Source organism: Bombina bombina, chromosome 1, assembly GCF_027579735.1.
Source record: "Bombina bombina isolate aBomBom1 chromosome 1, aBomBom1.pri, whole genome shotgun sequence".
Classification (NCBI taxonomy): Eukaryota; Metazoa; Chordata; class Amphibia; order Anura; family Bombinatoridae; genus Bombina; species Bombina bombina.
In genome coordinates this window covers 1,116,324,095-1,116,346,289 of record NC_069499.1, presented here as the reverse complement: position 1 = coordinate 1,116,346,289, position 22,195 = coordinate 1,116,324,095, and the positions used below count along the sequence as shown (strand labels likewise).

General features: G+C 40.1%; 1 protein-coding gene across 1 annotated transcript in view; it reads right to left on the bottom strand.

Annotated features, from left to right (window-relative positions):
• LOC128663283 (P43 5S RNA-binding protein) overlaps window positions 1-2,505 on the bottom strand; it is a 33,203-nt gene extending 30,698 nt beyond the window's left edge. Inside the window, exon 1 of the mRNA XM_053717541.1 lies at window positions 1,648-2,505. Within this exon, the coding sequence (XP_053573516.1) occupies window positions 1,648-2,505 (858 nt within the window). The remainder of the gene's footprint in view (window positions 1-1,647) is intronic.
• Between the last annotated feature and the right edge of the window lie 19,690 nt (window positions 2,506-22,195).

Here is a 22,195-nt window from a genome sequence, read left to right as displayed (position 1 = left end):
GAACTCTTTTCCAAATTTACCTTCCACCCGTGAGACCACAGGAAGGATAACGCCATGTCCAAGGGTAAACTTGCTAGCTGTAAGGAAGAATCACGAACTGGTAGCGTTTGTCCAGAAATGCCAACCTTAGAACTTGGGAATGGCACATGAAGGTATGCGTCCTTTAAATCCACTGATGCCCTAAATAGATGCTCTTGGATCAAGGAAATAATGGAACGAATAGCTTCCATCTAGAAGGACGGTACACTAAGAAAATCTGTTTAAACGCTTGAGATCTAAAATGTGGTCTGAAGGTTCCCTCTTTTTTGGGAACCACAACCCGATTGGAATAAAAAAACCAGACCCAGGACCTTTATTGGAACTGGAACAATCACTCCCAGGTCTGACATGTCTCCTACACAGTGTAAGAACGCCTCTCCTTTTGACTGATCTGCAGATAGTCGTGAAAGCAGAAACCTGCCTCTGGGAGGAAAAACTTTTGAACTCTAATTTGAATCCCTGGAACACTATTTACTATTGCCCAGGGATTCTGAACATCTCTAACCCAAGCCTGAGCGAAGACTGAAAGTCTGCCCCCTACAAGATCCGATCCCAGATCGGGGCATGTCCTTTATGCTGTCTTTGATTCAACAGCAGGCTATTAGGATCTATCTATCTATCTATCTATCTATCTATCTATCTATCTATATATATATATATATATATATATATATATATATATATATATATATATATAATCAAAGTCCATAGGGCACTGCACACACTCTCAAAAAGTTAAACTGCCCGGGGTGCATTCAAAGATAAGCATATACACAACAAATAGGAGCGCACTCGCCGGGTCTTAATTAAATATGTTTAATCAAAGTGACGTTTCGGGGTTGTTAGCCCCGTCCTCAGACCATTACATGACATAAAATACAATACAAACTTTTATACATTACCCTCCACCATCACCACGTATTACCGGAAGTGCCTCCGGCGTCCTGCAGGACTCAGTGCGCAGGTCCGCCGGTTGCCCCAGCAACCCAAGTCAACAACTGAAAAGCGGAACAAAAATCATTAGGCAATGCATCCACAGAAACAATAGCTGTCATAAATATTATGGGCATTATCTACACTCTATGCTTAACTGTTGTACTATTTTATTATACCTCCTATTTGAGTCTTCAGTGTAGTGCGAGTGTATAATGTATATACCTGGTTGTCAAGCCAACCACTGTATTAGTACTACGAGCTTGGAGACTCAAATAGAATGTTGCGGATATTAAAATTGCTCAGATGATATAGTTGGCACAAATTACAGTATAAATCATTATTACATACCTATAAACTACTCCCTATATTTAGATATTCCCTTAAACTATAGAATATATATTCCTAAATGTGGGACTAAATTGGGGCTAAGAATATAGGGCAACATCAGATAGTTAAAAACACTGTAACATTCCCTAGCACTAAAGACATCATTCTATCTAGCTAACATTATAGAAAACAGTGCCAATCCAATTGTGTATTTAACCCCTTGGGGGATAAAGTCCCCAAGTTGTAAATCCACCTGGATTCTTTTTGCAATAGAAGATTGGCTCTATCACCACCCCTACTGAGTTTGGGCACGTGATCAATGATCACGTACCTTAGATCACTAACCGTATGGCCACACATCGCAAAATGCCTTGCAACTGGCTGCTCTGATTCTTTTTCACGAATTGCCAGCCTAATAGCAGAGCGATGGTTGGCCATGCATATACGGAGGGTGTCAACCGTCTTGCCCACATAGAAAAGACCACATGGACAATGCAAGAGATAAACAATGAATTCTGTCGTGCACGTTACTCTGTATCTAATCGTACACTTTCTGTTGGTATGGGGGTGTGAGAATGTCTTGGTATTGCTTAATCCACTGCATGTAGTGCAGCCGAGACATCTGTAGCAACCCACTTTCGGAGATTGAAGCCAAGTTGTCTTCTTGTAACTGTCCACGGGATCCACTTTGACTAGAGTGTCCCTTAATGATCTTCCTCGTCTATAGGTCACTCTGGGAGGTCCCATTGTAGTAAATGGTAAAGTTGGATCACTTGTCACTATGTTCCATTGATCTCTTACAATTCCTGGTACTTCCTTCTTATCGGCGGTATATGTAGTCAGGTAGGTCAGACGATTTTCCGTCCCTGAGGGTTCTCTTGTGCATAGGGCCTCCTCCTGTTTCATATTCCAGAATTTTGAGAGATGTTGTTCAATATGGGCTTGTCGATAGCCTCTTTGTAGGAATCTTTCTTTCATATACAGTAGCTGTTCTTTGGCTTTCTCAGGGTCACTATTATTGCGAACTACTCGTTTGAATTGTGATATTGGTAGCGCTCGCTTTAAGCCAGCTGGGTGACAACTTGTAGCTTGTAATAGTGAGTTTCTGTCCGCAATTTTTTGAAAAAGAGTGGTTCCCAATACATCCCCCTGAATGGAGATTCGTAAATCTAAAAAATCCACTGTGGTTTTGTTGTAATCCATTTTGAACTGTAGATTTGGGGATAAATGACAAACCTTTGTTTAACACTTGAGACTCCGTGGGTGTGAGCACATGTGAGCTCAGATTTAAGACAATGTCCTCATTTAGAACCGTCGTTGTCTGGGGGGTCTTCCTCTTAGCCCCCCCCCCCCTCCTGATATGTGGCCTGCGCCCCTCATGTTTTTTGAACGCGTGGTAACACCTTGACTGTTGTTAATTGCATCAATATTAGGTGCAGTAGCGGGTTGATTGATGAAAAATTGCTGACCTATCTAACAGTACAGTTCCCGAGGACGCCAGTGTTCTATACACTGCCAAAAGTACACAAACATGCCACTCGACCACCAGGGAGACCGGTAGTGTCAGCAATAGGATCTTTACTCCAACCAATTGCAGTGTATCTAGACTCTATCCTGCAACCCATTGTTCACAACATGCCATCATTCCTACTAGACTCTATTTCCTTGATCAAAGAACTAAAGGCAATCAAAGGTTTCAAGGGAACCGAATATCTAGTTACTCTTGATGTGGTGAACCTCTATACGGTGATACCACATCACCAAGGTATAGAGGCTGTACGGAATCATCTATGCAGATATCCTTATGTAGGTCCAAACATGGATTGGCTACTAGAACTGTTGGAATTCTGCCTTAAGATGAACTATTTTCGCTTTGAGAATAGATATTTTCTTCAATTACTTGGCACGGCGATGGGGTCGAGTGTGGCCCCATCGTACGCCAACATATACATGGCGGAATTTGAACAATATCATATAGAATTATTCAAGGATACTAGGATACAATTCTTTCGTCGCTACATTGACGATTTGTTCTTGGTTTGGGATGGCTCAGAAAGTGAATTATCCAATTGGTTCCAGCAACTGAACCAGGTTTTACCAAATCTACAGTTCAAAATGGATTACAACAAAACCACAGTGGATTTTTTGGATTTACGAATCTCCATTCAGGGGGATGTATTGGGAACCACTCTTTTTCGAAAAATTACGGACAGAAACTCACTATTACAAGCTACAAGTTGTCATCCAGCTGGCTTAAAGCGAGCACTACCAATATCACAATTCAAACGAGTAGTTCGCAATAATAGTGACCCTGAGAAAGCCAAAGAACAACTACTGGATATGAAAGAAAGATTCCTACAAAGAGGCTATCGACAAGCCCATATTGAACAACATCTCTCAAAATTCTGGAATATGAAACAGGAGGAGGCCCTATGCACAAGAGAACCCTCAGGGACGGAAAATCGTCTGACCTACCTGACTACATACACCGCCGATAAGAAGGAAGTACCAGGAATTGTAAGAGATCAATGGAACATAGTGACAAGTGATCCAACTTTACCATTTACTACAATGGGACCTCCCAGAGTGACCTATAGACGAGGAAGATCATTAAGGGACACTCTAGTCAAAGTGGATCCCATGGACAGTTACAAGAAGACAACTTGGCTTCAATCTCCGAAAGTGGGTTGCTACAGATGTCTCGGCTGCACTACATGCAGTGGATTAAGCAACACCAAGACATTCTCACACCCCCATACCAACAGAAAGTATACGATTAGATACAGAGTAACGTGCACGACAGAATTAATTGTTTATCTCTTGCATTGTCCATGTGGTCTTTTCTATGTGGGCAAGACGGTTGACACCCTCCGTATACGCATGGCCAACCATCGCTCTGCTATTAGGCTGGCAATTCGTGAAAAAGAATCAGAGCAGCCAGTTGCAAGGCATTTTGCGATGTGTGGCCATACGGTTAGTGATCTAAGGTACGTGATCATTGATCACGTGCCCAAACTCAGTAGGGGTGGTGATAGAGCCAATTTTCTATTGCAAAAAGAATCCAGGTGGATTTACAACTTGGGGACTTTATCCCCCAAGGGGTTAAATACACAATTGGATTGGCACTGTTTTCTATGTTAGCTAGTTAGTTAGTGCTAGGGAATGTTACAGTGTTTTTAACTATCTGATGTTGCCCTATATTCTTAGCCCCAATTTAGTCCCACAATTAGGAATATATATTCTATAGTTTAAGGGAATATCTAAATATAGGGAGTAGTTTATAGGTATGTAATAATGATTTATACTGTAATTTGTGCCAACTATATCATCTGAGCAATTTTAATATCCGCAACATTCTATTTGAGTCTCCAAGCTTGTAGTACTGATACAGTGGTTGGCTTGACAACCAGGTATATACATTATACACTCGCACTACACTGAAGACTCAAATAGGAGGTATAATAAAATAGTACAACAGTTAAGCATAGAGTGTAGATAATGCCCATAATATTTATGACAGCTATTGTTTCTGTGGATGCATTGCCTAATGATTTTTGTTCCGCTTTTCAGTTGTTGACTTGGGTTGCTGGGGCAACCGGCGGACCTGCGCACTGAGTCCTGCAGGACGCCGGAGGCACTTCCGGTAATACGTGGTGATAGTGGAGGGTAATGTATAAAAGTTTGTATTGTATTTTATGTCATGTAATGGTCTGAGGACGGGGCTAACAACCCCGAAAAAGTCACTTTGATTAAACATATTTAATTAAGACCCGGCGAGTGCGCTCCTATTGGTTGTGTATATATATATATATATATATATATATATATATATATATATTTTTTTTTTATATTTATTTATTTTTTTATTTATTTTTTTTAAATATCAAAATAATTATGTCCGTCAAGCCAGATTCCCGCAAGAAGCTTAGACGTAGAGCATGCATCCATAGAACAAGGCTCTAACCATAAAGTTCTGTGAACTGGAACAGAGAAACCTGAAACCTATGCTCCCAATTTGATAACATGAAGGGTCAAATTAAAAGTCTTTATCCTATCCTGGATTTTACCCAGGGGAGTTTCCGACTAAATAGCCTTAGACAACGCATCAAACCAATATGCCATCGCACTAGTGACGGTACTACAGCTGGTAGTCATTGAAAACCCATTTAATTTTAGTCCGTAGAATCTCTGAAAATTCAACTATCACAAAGGGAATAGTAGTTCTCTTAGCTAAGCTGGAAACTACTCCTTCCACCTTAGGGAATGTTAGCTCAGCCTCCTTAGTTGAGTCAGCTATGGGAAACATCTTTGTAAATATAGGGAATCCCATCTTTTTCCATTCCTGAATCCTTATAACTTACTGGACGCACTAGGATAGCATACCCCGGTATTGTCGGAGTCGCCCCGGGTCCTAAAGTAACAAACGGAAGTGCCTCAGGATAAAATAAAAGATATTATTCCATCTGAGTCTAAGAATTCTCTCTCAGATAATCCCGAAGTATCTACCTCTTTCAGGTAACAGGGAAGAACCATTCAGAATAGTAACTACTGAATTAAACAATCTTCTATTCTAAACAATTGAGAATAATTTCTCTAGTAATGCTTTCTACCTCGTGGGAAGAACATATAATGCATGAAATTCAGAATAACTCCGGGTGGAGTTGAAAAGGAAGCGCAGGGCACTGCATGTGGGCCAAAAAGTTTAGTGGGACACTATAGGAGAAATTTGTGGCATAGATTGACCATTGTCAACAGACTCCTAAACAGCAAAGGCCTTAGAAGGAGTAGGTTCAGAAAAAAATGAAATTTTTTAATAAAAATTGACACATAAAAAACGTTACTGTCTCTTTAATTTTTAAAAAGTAACTCATGTTTTGTGTGTTCTTGTTCCATCCTAAATCACAAAGGATGAAATAAACAGTAAACAGCTGAAATTCTGTTAATAAAAATTAATAGATAAAAAACGTTACTGTCCCTTTAAATTTTAAACTGTTACGTTTTTTTTTTGCACGCAGGAATGAGGTAACAATCCATAATGAAGCACCTACATACACCTCAGATATTTTGCTGAGATGTCCATTTAAATGCCATAAGACTCATTTATCTATACTGCATTCATTTTGCTTATAAGTTATGATAAACCCACTTCTCTAGGCAACTCATCGCAAATTTGGTCAGATATGTATGGATTGGTTAAATCTGCGGTCTGCGCACCGCTCTTGTTTGCCTCACTATCATGTCTTGTGAATGTATTATCTTTCCCTGCTAATAAAGACGAATTTAAAAAAAAAAAAAAAAAAAAAAAGACTCATTTATCTCAGTTTGATGACAGACAATTAGACAAATACATAGTAAACGGTTTATTTCATTGTATAAACGATACAATAAAAAACATAAGCAAGTCTGAAATGCTGTACTTCTCACAGCGCTGGCTGGACCCGCATTGAGAGGGAAAAAAACACTAATGACTGTGTTAGATGCTCGGACCGATATTTGTAATTGAGGTGGAAAACGCAATCTAGCAGGGCCACAACATAGCTCCCCCCTCGTGGGCGTGATACTACTCCATTACCCGGCATTTCATTATGCCTGTGCCTTAAGCTAGGGGAAGGTGCGGCCCAAAAACAGCGCCAAAGTTAACTCCGCCCATCGTGGGCGTATCACTTAACAATCTCCCGGTCGCCATTAATATGTATAGAGAGGCTACCGGGAGCTATTAACAGAGCCCATGGGTGGACTGAACCACACTATTATGTATACAGCCACACTTACAGCTAGATTATGAGTTTTGTCGGTAAAGACTTGCGTTGCTAACAAGCCTTTTTTTTCCAGCGCTCACTTTAAACAACGCTGGTATTACAAGTTTTCTGAATGGCTGCGTTAGCCTGAGAAAAGTGAGCGTTGAGCAAATTTAGCTCCACATCTCACTGTAATACCAGCGTTGCTTACGGTAGCGTTAAGATGGCTAAAACGTGCTCGTGCACGATTTCCCCATAGGAAACAATGGGTCTGAGACGACTTAAAAAAAAACCTAACACCTGCAAAAAAGCAGCGTCCAGCTTCTAACGCAGCCCCATTGTTTCCTATGGGAAAATAAGAAATATGTCTACACCTAACACCCTAACATGAACCCCGAGTCTAAACACCCCTAACCTTACACTTATTAAACCCTAATCTGCCGCCCCCGACATCGCCGACACCTGCATTATATTATTAACCCCTAATCTGCCGCTCCGGACACCGCCACCACCTACGTTATACCTATGAACCCCTAATCTGCTGCCCCTAACATTGCCGACACCTACATTATATTTATTAACCCCTAATCTGCCGCCCCCAATGTCGCCGCAACCTACCTACAATTATTAACCCCTAATCTGCCACCCCCAACGTCGCCGCCACTATAACTAAATGTATTAACCCCTAAACCTCATTCTAACCCTAACCCTAACAACCCCTTAACTTAAATATAATTTAAATGCATCTAAATAAAATTACTATAATTCTTGGGTCCCTTGCTTTTCTCTCTTTATACATCCTGCCTTGGAAAACTTATAGCCTCCTTTGGATTCCAGTACCACCTATATGCTGATGATACCCAAATCTATCTTTCCTCTCCTGATATCTCTCCCTCTTTACTCAACCAGATTTCTGACTGCCTCTCTGCAATTTTCTCATGGATGTCTTCACACTATCTCCAACTCAATCTGTCCAAAACTGAGCTGCTTCTTATCCCCCCCTCTTCGAGACATCCAACACCTGACATTTCTCTGATGGTTGGAGACTCTATTCTCAACACCTCACCCCAGGTCTGCTGCCTTGGGGTCACACTAGACTCAGAACTCACATTCAACCCACATATACAAACGCTTACCAAATCCTGCCGTTCACACCGCAACATTTCCAGAATTCGTCCCTTCCTTACTCAAAAAACTACAAAAATACTTATTCATTCCCTCATCCTGTCACGCATTGAGTATTGCAATCTACTCTTAAATGGCCTTCCAAAACACTGCCTCTCTTCCCTCCAATCTATTATGAATGCTTCTGCTAGACTCATCCACCTAAGTCGACGATCTACATCAGCTGCTCCGCTCTGCCAGTCTCTACACTGGCTCCCCATACACTCCAGAATACAATTTAAAGTATTAGCCCTAACCTACAAAGCACTCAACAGTCTAACTCCCAACTATATTTCCTCTCTCATCGTGAAATACTCCCCATCCTGTCCTCTTCGATCAACCTCTGACCTACGTCTCTACACTCCTGTTATCTCTACATCCCACTCCCGCCTCCAAGACTTCACACGTGCTGCTCCTGTCCTCTGGAACTCTCTACCCCGCTCCATCAGACTGTCTCCAACCTTGTATAGCTTCAGACGATCCTTGAAAACCCACCTATTCAGAGAGGCTTACCATCTCTCCTCCCGCATCCGAACCAAGCTAATACATGTACATGAACTGCCTGACTCACTGCTGCAAATACAACCGATGTAACAAGCTACCCCAACCTTTTGTCTCTGCACCCTAAACCTATAGACTGTGAGCTCTTCGGAGCAGGGCCCTCTTCCTCCTGTGCTAGATTTGTTTAGTCTTGTTATGTTTTGTATTGTATCACAAATCTTTGTCATTGTATACCCCTATCATTGTACCTAGCGCTACGGAATTTGGCGGCACTATACAAATAAATGATAATAATAATAATAATAAATAAATTAATCCTATTTAAAACTAAATACTTACCTATAAAATAAACCCTAATATAGCTACAATATAACTAATAGTTACATTATAGCTATTTTAAGGATTTATCTTTATTTTACAGACAACTTTGTATTTATTTTAACTAGGTACAATAGTTATTAAATAGTTATTAACTATTTAATAACTACCTAGCTAAAATAAATACAAAATTACCTGTAAAATAAATCCTAACCTAAGTTACAATTACACCTAACACTACTCTATAAATAAATAAACTAAATTAAATTAAACTGATTAAAATTAAATAAAATAAACTAAATTATGGGAAAAAAACACTAAATTACAGAAAATAAAAAAGAAATTACAATTTTTTAAACTAATTACACCTAATCTAATCCCCCTAATAAAATTAAAAGCCCCCCAAAATAATAAAATTCCCTACCCTATACTAAATTACAAATAGCCCTTAAAAGGGCCTTTTGCGGGGCATTGCCCAAAAGTAATCAGCTCTTTTACCTGTGAAAAAAAAATACAATACCCCCCAACATTACAACCCACCACCCACCACCCACATACCCCTACTCTAAAACCCACCCAATCCCCCCTTAAAAAAACCTAACACTAACCCCATGAAGATCACCCTACCTTGAGACGTCTTCACCCTGCCGGGCACAAGTGGTCCTCCATACGGCAGAAGTCTTCATCCGATCGGGGCAGAAGAGGTCCTCCAGATGGCAGAAGTCTTCATCCAGGCTGCATCTTCTATCTTCATCCTTCTGGCGTGGAGCGGGTCCATCTTTAATCCAGCCGACGTGGAACATTCTCTTCAATCAAAGTCCTAACGAAGAATGAAGGTTCCTTTAAATGACGTCATCCAAGATGGCGTCCCTTGAATTCCGATTGGCTGATAGGAAAAATCAAGGTAGGAAAAATCTGATTGCCTGATGCTATCAGCCAATCGGATTGAAGTTCAATCCGATTGGCTGATCCAATCAGCCAATAGAATGCAAGGTCAATCCTATTGGCTGATTGGATCAGCCAATCGGATTGAACTTCAATCCGATTGGCTGATAGCATCAGCCAATCGGATTTTCCCTACCTTAATTCCGATTGGCTGATAGAATCCTATCAGCCAATCAGAATTCAAGGGACGCCATCTTGGATGACGTCATTTAACGGAACCTTCATTCTTCGTTAGGACTTCGATTGAAGAGGATGAAGATAGAAGATGCAGCCTGGATGAAGCCTTCTGCCGTCTGGAGGACCTCTTCTGCCCCGATCGGATGAAGACTTCTGCCGTATGGAGGACCACTTGTGCCCGGCTAGGTGAAGACGGCTCAAGGTAGGGTGATCTTCAGGGGGTTAGTGTTAGGTTTTTTTTAAGGGGGGATTGGGTGGGTTTTGGAGTAGGGGTGTGTGGGTGGTGGATTGTAATGTTAGGAGGTGGGATTGTATTTTTTTTATACAGGTAAAAGAACTGATTACTTTGGGGCAATGCCCCGCAAAAGGCCCTTTTAAGGGCTATTTGTAATTTAGTATAGGGTAGGGAATTTTATTATGTTGGGGGGATTTTTTATTTTATTAGGGGGATTAGATTAGGTGTAATTAGTTTAAAATTCTTGTAATTCTTTTTTATTTTCTGTAATTTAGTGTTTGTTTTTTTCGTAATTTAGTTTATTTAATTTAATTGTAATTAATTGTAGGTAGTTTAGGTAATTAGTTTAATGATAGTGTAGTGTTAGGTGTAATTGTAACTTTAGGTTAGGATTTATTTTACAAGTAATTTTGTACTTATTTTATCTAGGTAGTTATTAAATAGTTAATAATTATTTAATAACTATTCTACCTAGTTAAAATAAATACAAAGTTGCCTGTAAAATAAAAATAAATCCTAAGATAGCTACAATGTAATTATTAGTTATATTGTAGCTAGCTTAGGGTTTATTTTATCTGTAAGTATTTAGTTTTAAATAGGAATAATTTATTTAATTGTAGTAAATTTATTTCGTTTAATTTAAATTATATTTAAGTTAGGGGGGGTTAGACTTAGGGTTAGACTTAGGTTTAGGGGTTAATAAATTTATTATAGTAGCGGCGACGTTGGGGTCGGTAGATTAGGGTTTAATAAATGTAGATAGGTGTCGGCGATGTTAGGGATGGCAGATTAGGGGTTAATAACATTTAACTAGTATTTGAGAGGCGGGAGTGCGGCGGTTTAGGGGTTAATGCATTTATTAAAGTGGCGGCGATGTCCGGTCGGCAGATTAGGGGTTAAATAATTTTATTATAGGGTTTGCGATGTGGGGGGCCTCGGTTTAGGGGTTCATAGGTAGTTTATGGGTGTTAGTGTACTTTTTAGCACTTTAGTTAAGAGATTTATGTTCTGGCGTTAGCCCATAAAACTCTTAACTACTGACTTTTTAATGCGGTAGAAGTCTTGACAGGAGAGGGTGTACCGCTCACTTCTTCCAAGACTTGTAATACCAGCGTTAGGAAAATCCCATTAAAGAGATAGGATACGCAATTGACGTAAGGGGATTTGCAATAGCCAAAAGTCGCGGAAGAAAAGTGAGCAGTACACCTGTACCTGCCAAACTTGTAATACCAGCGGGCGTTAAAAAGCAGCGTTGGGACCTCTCAACGCTGCTTTTTAAGGCTAACGCAGAACTCGTAATCTAGGCGTTAGTTCCCCCAGCTAAAAAATGTACTGTCACAGGAACCCTGCTACCATAAGTAAGGTAGCGTTAGCCCAAGTGACAGACTCAAACAATTATCCCCTGAGTCATAAAACTGTGTCCCAAGTGATTGAGGGCCCCACAATACGCACTTAGTTCCCCCAGTGTGCTAAACATATGCTGTCACAGGACCCCTGCTACCGCAGTAAGGTAGCGTTATAGCCCAAGTGAGAGACTCAAACAATTATATCCTGAGTCTTATTACTGTGTCCCAAGTGATTGAGGACCCCACAATACACACTTAGTTCCGCCAGTGTGCTAAAATGTGCTGTCACAGGACCCCTGATACCGCAGTAAGGTAGCGTTATAGCCCTTATAGGAATAGGAGGAATGTCCCAATAAAGTGCTCCACTTTCTCTGAGATCGCCCAGACCCAGAATAAAAAGTTAGCACTTACCTTTAAAATCTGCCCGACAGCAGGACAGCTCAGCAGGTTTATGAGGTCCTCTCGCTCACATAGCCCTGTGGAAAAAGGATAGAGCCTGAGTAATCTTACTTAAGCCATCCGAGTTAGGGCAGCATCAGTATGGGAGGCGAAGTGAGAATTATGTCCCACAAGCTCCCATTGCTCTAAAGCCACCACTGCTCTACTGAAGAGACTGATATGGACTACGGCTACACCATAGAACAAAGCATCACTCTCTGGCACTACTTTAAAAATAATAAACTCTTGACTGAAGAATCTTTAACTAACACCTCACTTTACCTCTTCCTATCACTAACGTAGGCAAAGAGAATGACTGGAGTGGGAGGGAAGGGAGGAGCTATTTAACAGCTCTGCTGTGGTGCTCTTTGCCTCCTCCTGCTGACCAGGAGGTGAATATCCCATTAGTAATTATGATGATCCGTGGACTCATCGTGTCATAAAAAAGAAAACTGCCCCCTAAGAACTTCTAAATCTAAGATAAAATAAACAGTTAGATATTAAAATAGTATTAAAACAGTATAAGCAGTATAAGCACAGGTATAGATACCATATGAAGATTGTACGTATAAAAGAGTGAGTAGTAAATACATTTTCATATTGTGGACAAATAGTATAGTATAATGTAGGTAACCATCTCTTAGACTAAGCTTTTCTTGTTTTTATCTCCTCCGTGACCTTGGCCGCCGGCCATCAGAGAGGAATCTATATTATATTATGCTTTGTATACAGTAAGTCTTATTTATATATCAGCGTTAACATCTGCTTCACTATCTTTTGTAAAATAACTCTCGCTTGGGGCCCCCCACAAACCCCTGTAAAATAGATGCTTTCCGTAGTGACAGCAGCGTGTCAAGTGCGATTCCTAATATTTTGCCTTTGTGACATTAATTCTGCATTTATCAGATGAATTGGCGATTAAATAATATGGGTACCTGTGCTTTGGTATTATATTTAGAGTTACAACATGATAACAGAGTTTTATGCAATATATTGAGGCACATACAGTTAACTTGGTGTGAGATAGCTAAATGTCTCTCTAGCCATATTAGCATCACTGAAACACCTGCAACAATAAAAGAGTGTTATGAAAGGCCGGAAGGGGAGGAGCTAGCAGCATGCTGAACGCTAGCACCAAGCTCTAACTTGAAGGGCAAGTTACATCTCCCGTCTGCGTATATCCTTGGCCAGTAAGGTATCACCCTGACCTGGATACTTTTACAGCAGAGACCGGCATCCCCTATGCAGATTGACTCTGGAGCTGAGTCGCTACGCTAAGGCGTTCTAAAACGGATCTATTCTACTCTGAACACCAGACAAATCCTATCCAACTACAGTCTGAAGCGGAGCCGAGACAGGGCTGCGGTAGCTCAGGGTGGCGATCACGGAGGTGTCCGGGATTGGCGCTCTTTCAACTTACCGCGGCTGGAGAAGCTCCCGCTTAGAAGACCTACAGTCTGTCCCTGCCGCTCCACGACACAGGAAGTGTACACTCCAGACCCGGAACCGCCAAACAACGACGGACCTGTTTGCTTGACTGAGCGAGGCTCGGAGCTGTGCCGGACTTAGGGGTATGAGTAACGCTGTCCCTGGCTGGTAAGGCTGTTTACTCTCACAAATTTTGGGATTGACTGTTGTTACCCCACTGCATAAAGGAATTTACGATAACTTTGTTCTAATAATTGGTGGCACCTAAGGAAAGGGCAAGGTCCGAAGTCTACCCTAGACCTGTATACTACATGTGGGTCTGACATTGCCCTTATTCAAACATAACTCTGACGCTCCATTAAAAGAAATTGGGGAGAAACTAAGAGTCATCTGTATTTGTATTCTGATCAACCTGAGAGACATTATGGGTAACCCAGGACTTTTTTCTTGAACAAATACCAAACTACCTAAAAGTTTGAATAGAGTACTGACAAACATATGGATATAGTTTTTGTCACCTAGCCCTTATCATGTTACTGTCATATAAATCTGGGTAAAAAGGGCCATAGAATTATAACATTGTCAGCTTGGTCACCCAAATCACCCAAACCTTACGAGGGGAATTAAATCTAAGTTCGCCCCCTAGAAGGGCCATTAAAGTTTACTGTTACCTATACTGGGTCAAAAAAAAACCAAAAAAAAAAAAACCTCTGTTACCTAAAGGTGTGGGAGTCCTCTCTTTTCTGTTTAGCCTGCTTAGATGCATTCTTTCACAGAAGGTTAAAGCGAGAGGTTTTTAGTTTAAAACTCTAACTTTATCTCCCAGGTGGAAGCCGATAAAGCTACCTGTATTTAGCGGGCTTTTTTTGTTTTCCTTTTCTCCCGATTCAAAAGCTAACAACCTGAGATCACTGTATCATTGTTCAGGTGGCGTGTGTATGTAAGATTTTTTATGTTCTTTTTTTTTTTTCTTTGTGTTTACTCACTTTGTTTGTTGTAGTTTGAATTTAGGCTCAATATATTGCATACAGTGTATTGTTTTTCACTATATATTGTGTTCTAGTCCTAGGTGGACTATTTGAAACATTTTTTGCTACACGTACTAAGCTCTAATCCAGCAATATAGAAAGCTGGTCCTCTCACCTTATTTTTTTTTTTTTTTTTTCCTTTTTTTTTTGCTGTGTCTATATACACAACTTTATTCTGAAGTATCATTTATGGCCTCGCATTAATCACTTTTTAACTTGGCTGATCTAAACACAGAATAGCAGTGAACGAACAAGTCTCTATCTTCCACAACATTCACCAAGGGGTTTGCACTTCTCACTTTTTCACTCTTTCATTTACTACATGGAAAGATATATCTCACATTCTAGACTTTCATCACCTAACATGCCACCTAAAACAAAGGATAAAAAGCTCAAACCTAATGAGAATAGCCAGGAAATACAGATTCATAATGAATCTGGTGCGAGCATTTCAGATAACACCATTTTAATACAACAGATCTCAGAGCTTATTATGCCACAATTTGAGGCTTTAAAACAAGAAATGGTATCAGTTACTAATGAAATAAAACAATTCTCGTCTCGTATGAATGAGATAGAATCTCGAATTTCAGAGGTTGAAGATAGAACAGTAACACAAGAGCAGAAGAGTAATACACACGAAGATAAACTTTCCCAGCTCCAAGCCAAAATAGAAGAGTTGGAGGATAGGTCCAGACGCAACAACCTAAGGGTTGTTGGGTTGCCAGAAACTCCTGAGTTTCAGGATCTGATAAGTTTTGCAGCTATCCAGCTCCCGAAATTAGTAGGGAGCAACATTGAAAACATAAGAATACCAATAGAGAGAGCGCATAGACTAGGAACACCTAGAAGAAATTCAGATGGACACATAAGACCCAGAGTAGTAATCATTAAATTCCTCAACTTCCAAGACAAATTCCACATTCTCAGACTCTATCGGAAAAACAATAATATCACTATAGGATCAAATAGAATTCTTCTTTTCCAGGACTTCTCAATGGAGACCCAAAACAAGCGAAGGGAAATGGCCCCATTTTGTTCTCAATTAATAAAAGCCAATTTTAAGGCTAGACTTGTATATCCGGCAAAGGTAATTTTGGATAAAGATGGCGAATCTCACAGCTTTACTAAGCTTGAGGAGATAAAGGCATATTGCCACAGTATAGGCCTTTAAAAACACATACAATAGTTGGCAAAATAGCCTCAAAAACAATCTAAAAAAAAAAAAAAAAAATTACTATTGTGTCTTTGATACTGGGATCTAAGATAGATAACAAAGTCCCATTTGACTTCCTGAAAAGGATTAAAGAAACACATGATCTGTTGAGAGGGAAAGGTAGAGGAGTGGGATTATGTGGTGAGGGGTCGGGAGGCCCGTTTTTTAGCAGTTATAAATATTCATTTGGTTTTTTGTTTTTTTCCCATGAAGGTTGGATTACCCCATGTTTTAATTTTTCCTTGGTTTGAATGGTTAAGTTAAAATTCCTCTCCTGGAATACTGGTGGGATATCATGCCCAAGTAAAAGGAAACAGATAATTAGACATCTTGGTCTTCAAAAACCAGATATAGCACTTATACAGGAGACCCATCTTAGACCTAAAGAAGCCGCTAAACTCAAAAGTAAGTGGGTGGGGGAGGTAGTGTTTACCCCATATGATAAAGCTAAAAGAGGACTGGCTATTTTGATTAGCAAGCAGCTGAGCTATAATATAATTACAGTGGATAATGATCTCAATGGGAGATATCAAATTCTTGAGATTGAAATCAATGGTTTCAACCTTGTACTTTGCAATATCTATGGACCAAACCGGATAGATAAAAAATTCTGGGAAGATATTAGTTTGAAACTATTTCTTTACGCAGGGAAAAACTTAGTGGTAGCTGGCGATTTCAATATGGCCTATTCATATGTTCTAGATAGGTCAAGATCCAGGTACGCACCCAGGAAAGCTAGGGAAACAGATATTCTTCAAAAATTCTGTAAGAAATTAGCACTACAAGATGTATGGCGGGCACACAATCCGGATCGCCGGGAATACACATGTGTTTCCCGCGCGTATTCTTCTTTTTCTAGAATTGATTACTTCTTAATAGCTAAACATATGTTGAAGATGAAGGTTCACGCAGACATTTGTGACATTGTGATTTCGGACCACGCAGTGATTACATTGGAGATAGGTTTGAGCGATAGATCCCCTTCAGGGAATTATAGAGTACATTTCCCCCAACATCTATTTAACAATCTCCACTTCAAAAAATGGATTCAAAATAGATGGTTTCAATTTAAAGCAGATAATAAGGAACATCTAAACAAACCAGAAATTTTCTGGGAAACGGCCAAAGCTGTTTTTAGAGGGGAAATTAAGGCATACATGGCAAAAATGCGGGCTATTTGGGGGAAAAGAGAGGAGCAGCTCTCAAATACCCTAGCTAATAACTATAGGAGATATCTTAATAACCCTTCGGTCGAACGATGGCAAATCTATAAGGACAGTAAGTCAGTATATGACACATTCTTAAAACAACACTCGGTTTCAGAAGAAACCAAACTGAAGGCCCTCTATTCAGGAGCACAAGGGGTCTCAGCTAAATATTTAGCTAGAATTGTTAAGATTAGGAAGCAGAAAAGCTATATTCCAGCAGTCAAATTTCGAGATATTAGAGTAACAGACCCCCTAGAAATTAGAGAGGCTTTTTTCCAGACATATCAAGAATTATATGCAGCTAAACAGATCAATCTCTCTTCGAAGCAACAGTTTTGGCAAGGGGTGACTTTACCCCAAATCGAGACAGAAGATCTATGTAGGCTTAACGAACCGATCTCAGTACAAGAAGTTGTCAATGCGATAAAAAGATTAAAACTGGGTAAAGCACCTGGACCAGACTCCTTGCCCGCAGAGTTTTATAAGCTCTTGCTTGATCAGATTCCAACAGTTCTAGTCAATTTATTTAATGAATACTTTATTGGGAGCAAGCCCCAATCCCCCATATTCGCAGCATCTAACGTAGTTCTGATACCCAAAAAAGGCAAAGACTTGGAACTCCCTCTATCATATAGGCCTATTTCACTTCTGAACCAGGACTATAAAATCCTTACTTATATTTTGGCTAGTAGATTGAAAGTTCCACTAGAATATATGGTCCATCCAGACCAAACCGGGTTCATGATGGCTAGAAATCCGGTCAAAAATTTAAGGAAAGAGGGGGGAGGAGCCACCACTGGAGCTGAGCAGCCGCATCTCATTGTGGCTCTGGCCACACTATATATAAAAAACAAATTTAACGGCCACTTAAGCTCCCTCATTTCAATCACAGCTAATACTTGTGTGACCAGTGACTTTATTAAACCAACACCGGGCAACACTGCAGCTTATAGACACATTTTGGCTTCTGATGCTTGTCTAGCTGATCGGAGTGCTGAGCGGCGGCCATTTTAAAACCCACGCGGCATACAACTAAAGAGATAAGAAATTGGCTAATAATAGCCATATTACATTTTCCAATGACATTTATCGCGAGAGACAACATGGACCTAGCGACATTCATCCTCCGAGAGCTGAGGAAACTTCTGGACAACTACCAAGTCGAGTTTACACGCACGCTTCAGGCGGCGACTCATTTGGCCGAGGCAGATCTTACAAACCCTGATGCCTTACATCATGTCTCCACAATCACCTGCGATGAGGCTGGCACCCTGGGGCCCCGGTGTCCATCGCTCATCCCGCATAACACACGGAGAGGTATAGAGGTGTGCTTTGTGACCGCAGCGCCCTCAGCTGAGGTGCTGACTGATAGCCCGACCAGATGTGAGGAGGCGGACATAATCTCTCCTCCACACAAATATGGATCTATGGAAACAGCATTCGGCATAGTCCCTATAACTGCCCAGACATTCCCTAAGCTTAGAGGTTGGAAGTGCCTTCCGACGCTGCCGGAGTTGATAGCTGAGGAAATCTTTGGGGAAGTCTACCTACTTGTTGCTGTAGTTGAGAAGAACAACCTGGAACCCCTGCCAGGCTCGGAGTTACTTGTTCCTAGAGGTATCGGCTAGACATGCTCTCTTGCAGACCGCTAAGCCTGCTGAGGTTTCTGAGACGATTGGTTTGAGTGCCTTTGGTCTACTGACACCTTACTATATGCTTAATGTACAGAACAATAGTCCTATGCCTTGCACAAGATAAAATGCCAAACCCCTATGTGACATAGTCTATGCCTTACTTTAATAATGGCGGAGCCACATGTGTTCCTCTGTGACGCAGCTGAGTTCTTTTCGGTCCTTGAACGATCGGGCATGGGATAAGTGTATAGCCTGTAGCTACCCAGAAGCCTATATTTAGGCACAATCTTAGACGCTCTTCATGTTTGACTATCCCTGTATGTGTCCTGGACATTGCTAAAAAACACATTCTTGTTTATGGACAATATCAGTACGCCTCAATGGACACCTGGCTTTGGGGGTGGCCAGGTGTTAATCTATAATGGGACTGTACTTCTACACTAACTTCTAAACCAGCGTATCTGTTCCATAGTCAAGAGACTGCTTGTACTTTAATATTAAATTGCCAATTAACCAGCTTCAGGTCTTATGTGAGACATAGTACTATATGGTCAGAGGGGTCAGGTGATGTTATCATGCTCTTATTTAGGGTTGCTTGATATGCAGACTAACTAATATATATTCTCTCTACAGCTAACAACCATCGCAATCCACTCTACTGTTTAAGTTATTGCATGTACCCCATCTGGTATTGTACCGTATATGATTCAGGCAATGTTATACTGTTGTAGCTTAAGGCTGTTCAATATGTATATTCTCGGTTATGCATTTAAGGGAGTCGGCATGTAACACGTTCCATTCAACTGCTTATAATATGTTCCCCATTATGTCCTGTATTTATGTTTTAGGATTGTTAGTTGGTTCTGTGCTTCACAAAAGCGGATTAAGTGGGCTTGGGCATCTTATTTTTCAAAGACCCCCTCAGCATATTATAATTATATTTATCTGGTCACCTCCCCCCCACACACTTAATGAACCTCCTTATTTAGGAGAGCTAATCATGCGGCTTATCTTTTTCTTGTGCCGCAACCTTACTACAGTTTTTATTAATAATAACCCTTGCAATATGTTTTGATGTTAATTTAATTCTACTAGTTCTACCGTAGCAGCACTGCTTGGGTAGTCAGAGCAATATATTTACTCATCTTATCATATCCTTTGTACAGTTAACTGATATTTTCATTTTTGCTACCATTTTAAGTGTTTATTGCATTGCCATTCCAAGGTTATAAGTTCAAAAGTGATAATTTGATTTCCTAATCTTGGCTTATGTGGAAAATGACAACAAAGGGAAAAAAAAAGAAAAAGGGGGTTTCAGTCTCTACTATTGGAATGTCTATATTGGAAATTTTTTATTTGTATCTATAGAGACTCTGTTAAAATGGAATACACTAATCTTGATTGTTATAATGATATGATATTCCATATACATTGTATTGTTTTCGCAAAACCTCAATAAATAAAATGTTTAAAAAAAAAAAAAAATTTTAAGGAAAGTCCAGTTGGTCCTCGATTACTATTGGAACAATTTTGAAAGACAGAGACACTCTCCCAAGCCAGATCTTGCACTTCTCACAATCGACGCTGAGAAAGCGTTTGATTCTATTATTTGGGACCATCTTTTCACGGCATTGGGTAAATTTGGGATATCAGGCGCTTTCCATCAATTCATCAGGCAGCTATACGATAAACCATCTTCCTCAATTATAGTTAATGGAGAAGCTACTGAGAAGATAGCGTTGGGGCGTGGTACCCGGCAAGGGTGTCCCTTGTCGCCCTTTCTTTTCAATTTATCTCTTGAACCACTAGCAATTTACCTAAGGCAAGAATAGCAGGGCATTCAGTTAGGAAGGCATAAGTTAGTTCTATCTCTTTTTGCTGACGATCTTCTATTATTTCTTAGCAATACGGCAACGTCTATCCCGCGATTATTAAATATTTGCAATTTGTTTAGTTCATTTTCAGGGTATAAAATAAACTATGCAAAATCAGAAATTCTATGGATACGTAAACCTACAAGTTTAAACAACTTTCCTTTTACAGAATCCACTCAGATTTCCTATTTAGGAATTAAGCTCACTAGGGATCCTAATCTCTGGTATGGGCTTAACTTCAAACAATGTATCAAGGCCCTAGCTACCAAACTACAGAGTTGGAGTAACCTCCCACTCTCACTTACAGCACGAATTATGCTAATTAAAGTGGTATTATTTCCCAAACTTTTGTATTTTTTACAAAATCTCCCACTGCTCTTATACAAGAAAGACTTGATCTTCCTCAACCAGTCTTTCAATCAATTTATCTGGCAACGCAAGAAACCTCGGATGTCCTTACTTAAGTTAACCCTACCAAAAGTTTTTGGAGGGATGGCCTGTCCCAATCTGAAGTATTATAACTATGCAGCAGTAGCTAAGTTCGCTCTAGATTGGATCACTGAAAAGAATCTTGTCTCATTTTATGAGATGGAATCTTGCCTAATAAAACCCTTTACACTAAAGGCTATTATACACCATACAGCTAGCAAACTACCTGACAAAATCAATCAGTTAATTACTTTTAAATTTATTATACAGGCTTGGCAGAATATTTGCAAGGAGTTGGCAATAGAATATCGGAAATCAGAAGTTTTACCAATTTTAGGCAATCCAAGTTTTCCGGCGGCTTTGATTCCTTCGACATTCGGGGCTTGGGCGGAAAGAGGAGTGATTTATGTATCACAGCTATGCGAAAATGATAATTTCAGGCTCCAGTCCTTTGAAAGTATCTCTCAACAGTTTGGACTCCCAAGGTCAAGCTTCTATGCATATTTGCAACTCAGGCATTGGCTTGAGGAATTGAGACAAGAAACAGGTCCTGAGATAAACAACAGCGAGGTTAAGCAAGCCATAACACATTATCGTGAGGGGGTGAACACTATCTCCCAATTCTATGATATGATTATGAAGTCTTTGGGTACTAAGAACATCGAGGCTCTGACGAACAAGTGGCTCGAAGCAAATCTGAGGGTAGAGAGTGAGACCTTAAAGCAAAGTATTAAACTTGTTACTGGAGCCACATGTATGAGTGCGTGGAAAGAATCGCATTTGAAAATATTAAATAGGGTTTATCTCACACCAGCTAGGCTGGCAAAATGGAGTCAGGCTAAAAGTAATTGCCCTAAATGTTCCAAGGAAAAGGCAGACTTAACACATTGTTTCTGGGATTGCCCGAAAATAACTCAATTCTGGCAGAAGATTAATTTTTGGGCTAATAAGATAATGGGGGTAAAGTTTAAGCTGACTCTAAATCAGATATTCTTCCTACGCAATTATACCGTGGCTGTTCCCAATAACAGATTCATTAATTTGCTCATATTGACAGGACGGAATTTAATATTGAAAAATTGGAGAAACCATAATCCCCCTAAATTTACAGATTTCCTGAAAGAAACACAACATCAAATGGTGATGGAACAATGTAACTTAAGAGCTACCAATTCGAAACAGATTATTAGATTTTATAACAAATGGAAGAACTA